At 31.8% G+C, this 8891-nt stretch overlaps 1 protein-coding gene across 1 annotated transcript in view; it reads left to right on the top strand.

Annotated features, from left to right (window-relative positions):
* LOC107600990 (von Willebrand factor D and EGF domain-containing protein) overlaps window positions 1-8891 on the top strand; it is a 70526-nt gene that overhangs the window by 42158 nt on the left and 19477 nt on the right. Inside the window, exons 17-19 of the mRNA XM_016292994.1 lie at window positions 500-750; window positions 2617-2836; window positions 6571-6708. Of these exons, the coding sequence (XP_016148480.1) occupies window positions 500-750; window positions 2617-2836; window positions 6571-6708 (609 nt within the window). The remainder of the gene's footprint in view (window positions 1-499; window positions 751-2616; window positions 2837-6570; window positions 6709-8891) is intronic.

Genomic DNA, 8891 nt, shown 5'->3' with positions numbered 1-8891 from the left:
ATATATAATATGTATTTTTATGTTCGTTTTTGAATTAATAAATATTTTTAATAATAAAAATTATACAAAAAATGTTTATCAATAAAAACTTTAAAAAAAATTTAATTTACATTTTGCTTGAGCCATTTTTCATTTTGCTTTCTGAAAGCAAAAGCAACAATAATATGTATGTACTGATTGTTTGCATATTTATTATTTTTATTTCATGTTTGATATGTTTAATGAAATGTATAATAATAAAAATGATGTTTAACAATAAAAATACAATTAAAAATGTTTACAAATTTAAAAATTAACAAATAATGATGATAACTGTTAATTTAGTCAAAAAAAAATGTATTTCAGTCCAAGTACAATGGACTAAGATTCATAAAAATGGAATCCTAAATATTATCACACATATTCATCAAGAAACAAAATCTTTGACTGAAAATCATCTCTGGGAATTGATGATTCATTCATGTTATTCTCTCTTGCATTTCCTCTCTCATTTGCTCAGCTAATCATCCACCAATCTTCCACACGCCGCGGGACGGCCTGCAGACCTTTGTAGGTGAGAACTTTGTGTACCAATTCACAGCCACGGACCCCGAGGGCTCGGCCATGCTCTTCCAGCTGGAGACGGGGCCCCCCGGGGCCTCAATTTCCCCAGCCGGGCTCCTCATCTGGAAAGTGGACGAGGACGAAACACGCAGTTTTCAATTTACTGTGTCTGATGAGTGTGATGCCCAGAGCAGATTTACCGTGGAGGTGAGAGACATCGAGAAACTGGCGCCCGACTGATTTTTATGTTTTGGTGAAATGAGATACAAACAGGTTTTGTAGAAATAATGATTCAAGCCTCTTCTGGGATGTCAACATTTTTTTGTGTGTTATTTGTGCACCCTCATGTCACTTCAAACCTGTATGCTGTTATAACTAATTATTGAGTCAGTGTGTTCAAATAAATTAAACAAAAAAATTCAATTTTATAATAATTTTTATTGAATAAATAAATAATATAAAAATATTTAATATTTTATTAAAATTTTAAATTAATTATAAAATCAAATATATATATATATATATGTTTGATATGTTTAAATTCATAAATATTTTGAAATAAATATAAATTTATAATTATGAGAAATATTTGATTGTGTCTAAATTAATAATATTATTTATTTGTGACTTTTTATAATAACAATTAAAAAAATACTTAAAAAATAAAACATTCTGAAATTACATGACCAAAGCTATTTATTTATTTATTTATTTAATTATTTATTTAATTATTTATTTAATTATTTATTTATTTATTTTTCATGATATGTTTAAATGAATAAACATTTATAATAATAAAAGTGAAAACTGCATATAAAAATACAATAAAAAAATAAACGAGCAAAAATCCTTTCTGTATCCTTTTTATATTTTTAAATAAATATGTATTACAATAACAATAATTAAAAACTATATTTTAGTAGCATATGAGCATTGCATAATGTTACATCGCATTTTTGTCACATTTTATTGTGCGAGTTGAAGTAATAATGAACTATGCTTTCCTAAACTCTTTTTGCCCTCTTATTTGGGAAATCTGATTCATTGGTGAATCAATTTGTTCGTTGCTTTGGATAAAAGTTTCTGTTAAATGAAGAAATGTAAATGCCAAGCTTTTATATTCACCTATTTCATGATCTCTTTTAAAGATTTGTAATTTATTCATAGAAAGATCAAATTAGTCTTTGAAACAGGACTGGAATATTGTCCTGCAAGGCCTTTTTCCTTCATTAAATGACAAGTGAGTGGCCTAGATGATATTAGACAAGTAAAAATGGTACTTTGTTGCATATGTACCATGGTAATCAATAAGGTACAGCCTTATTTTTAATAGTTTTTTGTCAAGCTCCTATTTTTAAATATCTTATGGCATAAGGACGGCAGAACTCAGCTGCCCAGATTTTCCTGAGTCTTATGTCACAACAATGCGGTGCAACGAAAGACAAATGTCCTCTGTGGGCCCTAGACGGCTAACAAGCATCTGCTTCCTGCCTCCTAGTGCTTATTAAAGACTGTCTGAGTTTGAGAGATACAGTCGTTTGAGGACAGGAGAGAGAGGGACTGTATGCATTTAGCAACACTGTTGAACAAAAAAAAGGCTGACATTTTGGGTCAGTTAGGTACTTCATACATATATACATATATATATATATATATATATATATATATATATATATATGAGTTTGTAGTAATAGTATTTATTTTAAGTATTTTGTTTTGTTAAGATAATATTTTAATATTAATGAAAATACACTAAATTCTAATTTCATAAATTATAAAATGTAATATATGTATGTATTTTTATTTAATTTTCAAAATGTTGTATATGCATAATAAAAATTCAAATAAAAATACTCGAATTAATATCAATATATTTTATTATTTACGATTAATTCAATATAGTATATTAATATTTAATATACTGAATATTTATATACAAAATTATGTTAATTTATTTTATAAAAATAAATCAAATTTTTGTATTATATTTTCAGACTCTTGCCTGAAAGTTAGCTGGTTTTGAGACACTAAGTGAACTTTGTTTTATTTGTATTTGCTTTACCTCACACACAGGTGATGGTGCGGCCGTGTGGCTGCATGAACGGAGGGACATGTGTGACTAACATCAAGTATCCAGCGGGCAGTGGCGAGCACCTGTGTGTGTGCCCGGCGGGTTTCCATGGCGACCTGTGCCAGGAAGAGCAGAACGAATGCGGCTCCAGTCCGTGTGGAGCAGGAGTGTGTGTGGATCTGATCAACGGGTTCCAGTGCCAGTGTCCTGCTGGACTCACAGGTATTTACTTCAACCTGCAATGCACAAATTAAGTTCCATTTTCTTTCCTTAACTTTTCGGAAATGACCATTTATGGAAATTCAGAACTGCAATGAATCCTTTTACGAACATGTTGGCCCAACTGGAAACTATATCTCGCCTTCCTGCTGAATTAATATGTGAAAAATACATGTTTGATCACTTAGTTATTATAATTATTACTTTTTAATATAAATATTTTATTATTATTAATTAATATATCATATTAATATCTTAATAGCAGTATTGCGGATATAAATGTTAAGTGTGTGTGTGTGTGTGTTTATATATATATATATATATATATATATATATATATATATATATATATATATATATATATATATATAATATATATATTTAAATATTTAATTATTTTACTAATTAATAATTAAATTACTTTTTACTTTCTCTTCACATTAAAAAAGGTCCTCATAAATAAGTAAAACCTTAAAAACATTTTAATGTGTTTGTATAATTTTTTATTATTTGAATTATATATATATATATATATATATAATATATATTTAATTAATTAATTATTTTACTAATTAATAATTAAATTACTTTTTACTTTCTCTTCACATTAAAAAAGGTCCTCATAAATAAGTAAAACCTTAAAAACATTTTAATGTGTTTGTATAATTTTTTATTATTTGAATTATTTTTATTACATTTCATTTAATATTCATATCTTATAATTTACATGGTTGTGGAGTATATATTTTAATATATGTAATTAATTAAATTTGTACCTTCTCTTCACATCAAAAAAGATCTTTGTAAACAAGTAAAGCCTTAAAAATGCCTTAAAATTGGAGTATAGGTTTATATATGTTAATGCATTAATTGTGACATTAATATAAATCCACATGGAACAATTAAGAGTTATGACTAAGGTTTTATTCTTTTTCTCACATTATTGCTCTGGTACTTCATCCTTGGATCAATGGTTTGTATTTATTTGTGTGTGTGTGTGTGTGTGTGTGTGTGTGTGTGTGTGTGTGTGTGTGTGTGTGTGCATGTTTATGAGGACACAAATTTGTATAATAACATAGGTATGACATAGGTATTACAACGAGAAGGTGATTTATGAGGACATTTTCAGTGCCCCTGTAATTCAGAATGAGTTTTTTGAAAATCTAAAAATGCAGAAAGTTTCCTGTAAGGGTAGGTTTAGGGGTAGGGTTGGTGTAGGGCAATAGAAAATATGGTTTGTACAGTATAAAAACCATTACTCCTATGGAGAGTCCCCATAAACCATAAAAACAAACCTGTGTGTGTGTCTGTGTGCATTTTTTCTTATTGATTACGGAGCAGGTCATCTAAATAAGCACAGACTCTTGGCTCAGTTTCATTCTTGATCCAATTACAAAGACATCTTTTGCCAAATACCCATTCTCGAGAAGATCAGCTCATTTAGTTTCTCCAAGCTTGAAAGCAGGCGAGTGTATGCAGGTGAAAACAAAAGACTCAAAAAGCAACAAACGCTTCTGCCTGGGAATTTCAGTCAAAAGCTGAACTGTGGATGTTTTCACACAGTGTCTATTCTGAGATCGCTAGTTGAAATCTCTTCTCCGGCGATGTGCGAATTAGTCTCTCCTGGCTGAAAGCAATGCCTGTTGTTGCTTGAAGTTGAAATGCGAAGCTTTCCTGTCAGGACTGAAGCCTTGTACTTTGGATGTTTTTAATACTTGATTGAACCGGGTTAGAAGAGTTTGTCCATTTCCACTAATGGCGATGCATGCGTGAGATAAACCAACACTGCTGATTGGATAAAAGTTTATGTTTTGCTGCGGCTCATAACGCTTTGGGTCTTTGCAGATGGTTTGGACATTATTAAAGATCCCCTTCAAACACATTTCTAAGAGAAGCCACAAACAACACAAATACAAAAAAAAAAAGAAAAATGGACAAATGCCCAGCAGCTACTGATCCCACAGAGGAAAGAGTATCTGTACGCTATTCTGCTGCTGGGAGTAATAAACAGGCCAAAACACAGAGATGAATCGGCCCAGAAATGTTTTATCTTTGCTGAAAGCAGTGTTTGGTATGGCCACTTGATGTTTTAGCAGAGGAAAGACGTTGAAGAAATTATTATATCCCTCTATAAACAATGCTTCACCACAATTTTAGAGTTTTCCTGAGTTTTTGAATGTCAAATGTGCTGCCGCCTCAAAGTTCTGCATCTGAGAAGTGTGTTAGAACACAGAGTTTGACTTTGAATAAGAGTTATTAGATCAAAATGAAATAAAAAGTGTTTTTTTTTTTCCCCGGAGGTTTGAAGCATAGTATTGGCTTGAAATGCTATTGTTTTTCATTGACAGTGACAATAATAGCCATAAACATACCTATATGCAGAATATATCAAAATGTTGGCCAACCATTTACTAGTCACACTTTCTGAGGTAAGCTATTGATGCAAACTTGCTGTCACTATCAAAATTTAATGACAATGAATTATAGAAGGTTCAACACATGAGTTAATATTGAATAACTTACATTTTATTTTCAGTTACATTGTGTATGTTTGCTCCTGCCAATGAAAATAGTTCTAAAGTTTGAGTAGAAACTGTCACGCGTCTCTGAGCAACACACAGTAGTGGCATTTTGTTCCTGAGCGAATCGTTTTGTTTGAGTGAATCATCTGAGTGAGTGATTCAAATACTTATAAGACTGTAGCTTGATTTGTTTCTAAAAGAATCTGTGTTTCGAGTGAATCGTTTGAGTGAATGTTTCAGTTACTTATAAGACCGTAACTTGATTCGTTTCTGAAAGAATCTGTGTTTTGAATGAATTGTTTGAGGGAATTATTAATTGATTACCACATTAAATGTGTGGTCACATTTACTGTTTTCGCACGTTAAATCCATTCATTTCTATAGAAATCCATGTGAACTCATAAGACAGTCACTTGATTTGAACTTATAAGACAGTCACTTGATTTGTTTCTGAAAGAATCAGTGTTTTGAGTGAATTGTTTGAGTGAATGATTCAGTTACTTTTAAGACTGTAACTTGATTTGTTTCTGAAAGAATCAGTGTTTTGAGTGAATTGTTTGAGTGAATGATTCAGTTACTTTTAAGACTGTAACTTGATTTGTTTCTGAAAGAATCAGTGTTTTGAGTGAATTGTTTGAGTGAATGATTCAGTTACTTTTAAGACTGTAACTTGATTTGTTTCTGAAAGAATCAGTGTTTTGAGTGAATTGTTTGAGTGAATGATTCAGTTACTTTTAAGACTGTAACTTGATTTGTTTCTGAAAGAATCAGTGTTTTGAGTGAATTGTTTGAGTGAATGATTCAGTTACTTTTAAGACTGTAACTTGATTTGTTTTTGAAAGAATCAGTGTTTTGAACGAACCGTTTTAGGGAATGATTCATTGATTACCACATTAAAAGTGTGGTAACAGGCGTGAAACCATTCATTTCTATAGAAATCCTAGAGATTCTAGAGATATTCCACATGCAAATTTCGCAGTGGGGTCAATTTCGCAAATGTGACTACACTTTAAAATAAAAAAAAGTGTTTTGTTTTATTCATGAAGAAATCAGTGTTTTGGACGAATTAATGATTGAATCACTCAAGTTACTTTTCGCCACCTACTGGCATAACAATGTAATGTGCAACAGGGTTGCTGAAAAACATTTATACACACACACATTTAATAATAATAATAATAATAATAATAATGCGTATTTGTTTTCTGTTCACAGGTGCCACGTGTCAGGATGATGTGAATGAGTGTAAGAGATGGCCGTGTTTTGCTGGTGTCAGGTGTGTGAATGGTTTTGGCTCCTTCAGGTGTGGCCCCTGCCCTCGTGGCCTGGAGGGAGACGGGATCTCCTGCAAAGGCAAGAAAACTACATTTCCTCCCAAAGCTCATCTACTTCTGAAAAAGAAACTTCTTTTGCTAAGAAGTTAAACAGTCCCAAACAAAATATGACCTCAGTTTTGTTGTACACACAAAAAAGAAAACAGTTTGTTTTATGTTCACCCGCAGGTGCCAAAGCAGCACAGTCCTGCAGTTCTGCCCAGAGTTAACTTTAGGGAACACAAGTCTTTTCATTTCAAAGCATCAAAGTCTCAGCTTGAGTGCTTCTCTGCATAATATGCTCACAGAATTGCCAAACAGTAGTCAAAATAGTGTATTTCAATAAAAGAATGGCTACATTGTACAATTAATATTAATTATATTATATATTAAATAATATATAATATATTATATTATACATTATAAAATGTTTATTTTTCAATATTTTTAACTTAATAATTTCAAAATTAAATGGAATATTTATGATTTAAGATTTTTAAAAAGACAATTATCGAGAAATAATGTGTAATATGTTTTTAAAAAAATTAAATACATAAAACATACAATTATTAAAACAGCTGTTAAACATTCAAAATACAGAAAATGAATGAATACACCTGTGATGAAGTTTTCATTTTTGAACTAAAATTCATTTTTATTTAATTTTAATAAAAACAATAATTTTAAGTAAAAATGTCTATGTGGTGTAATTATCCAGATGATGTCCAGATGATATCCAGATGAAAAAAGTAAAAGACAAATTCTTGGTTTTAAAAAATGGTTAGTTCAGGGTTTTTCAAATTAACAACAAAAAAAAAGGGGAAAAAAGTTTAAAAGTTTTGTGCACTCAAGTATATTCAAGGTGTATACAAACATTATTTATTTATTTATTTATTATTTTAATTATACACTAATTGTGCACTCAAGTATATTCAAGGTGTATACAAAGATTATTTATTTATTTATTATATTAATTGATTAATTAATTAATTTGTTTTACCTTTATTTAAGCAGGCAGATCACTTAACAATATTGTTGTCAGCATCAGCCCGGAGAAGGGGAATACATGGTTGTACCACTTTACATTTTTAAAGTAATCATATAAAATTGTTTATTGATAATGTATTGTGTTGTATATGAATACAAAATAGTAGATTTCTGAGACCTTGTATGCATTTTAAATATCAAATTTGTGTCAAATCAGACATCCATTGTCATTGAGCCTTTCATAAACCTAGGACCTTAAAGCTCAGTCATTAGTTATTTGGTTTTAGGAAACATTGTGTTTGTCTCTGCACTGTTGCTCAAGGGGCTCCTCACAGCTGTTTTCCATCTTCCTCCATGCGTCTTGACAAAATGCTTTGCAAATGTCTTTTGACGGTAATCTGCAAGCGATAAACCCTCGTTCAGGGGATCTCTGTGTTCACGGTTTCCGTCATCAGAGGGACTGAGATTTGATGACTCCTTCATCCAGGCCCGGACCTCTATTACAAACACAATCTGTCTGACTGCAGCATACAGAAATACAACAGAACAGCGAGAGCTGGATCCGCCACCCCGCTTTCATTATGACCAGCAGAACTGCAGGAGGGTGAGCAATACAATCTAGATGGCACAAGATAGTTATCCACCTTGTGCACACAGACTCCATGCCAGACTCTGAGCTTGTCCAGAGATAATTGGTAAAACAGCCCCTCTGTAGTTTCCGTATTGAGAGACAGAGACAGTGAGGAAGTGAACTTTTCACGTCTCTGGTGTGCGGACTTTCTGATAAGCTGAGGAGATGACAGCCTCGACTCTGAAACCGTTCCTTGAAGAACATTTCAGAGCTAGAGAGATGGTTAGGCAGTTGTTGAATCAGGCCGAGGACGGCACAAGATGTTCACAGAACGCAAGGTGGAAGTCTTGAAAATGGAAAAAAAAAAAAGAGCCAAAGAGGTCTTCAGTATGAATCTTTTCATTCTCCAGCATTTTCTTCAGCAGAAACCAAAGTGAAAGTTTAAAGGGTTAGTTCACCCCAAAATGAAAATTCTGTCATTAATTACTCACCCTCATGTCGTTCCAAACCCGTAAGACCTCCATTCATCTTCGAAACACAAATTAAGATATTTTTGATGCATTCTGACAACTCTCTGACCCTCCCATATACAGCAATGTAACTACCACGATCAACGTTCAGAAACGTAGCAAGGAGATCGGTAAAATAATCCATGTGACATCAGG

The sequence above is a fragment of the Sinocyclocheilus grahami genome, unplaced genomic scaffold (genome assembly GCF_001515645.1).
Source record: "Sinocyclocheilus grahami isolate Dianchi unplaced genomic scaffold, SAMN03320097.WGS_v1.1 scaffold295.1, whole genome shotgun sequence".
Taxonomy (NCBI): domain Eukaryota; kingdom Metazoa; phylum Chordata; class Actinopteri; order Cypriniformes; family Cyprinidae; genus Sinocyclocheilus; species Sinocyclocheilus grahami.
This window is presented reverse-complemented; position numbering and strand designations above follow the sequence as displayed.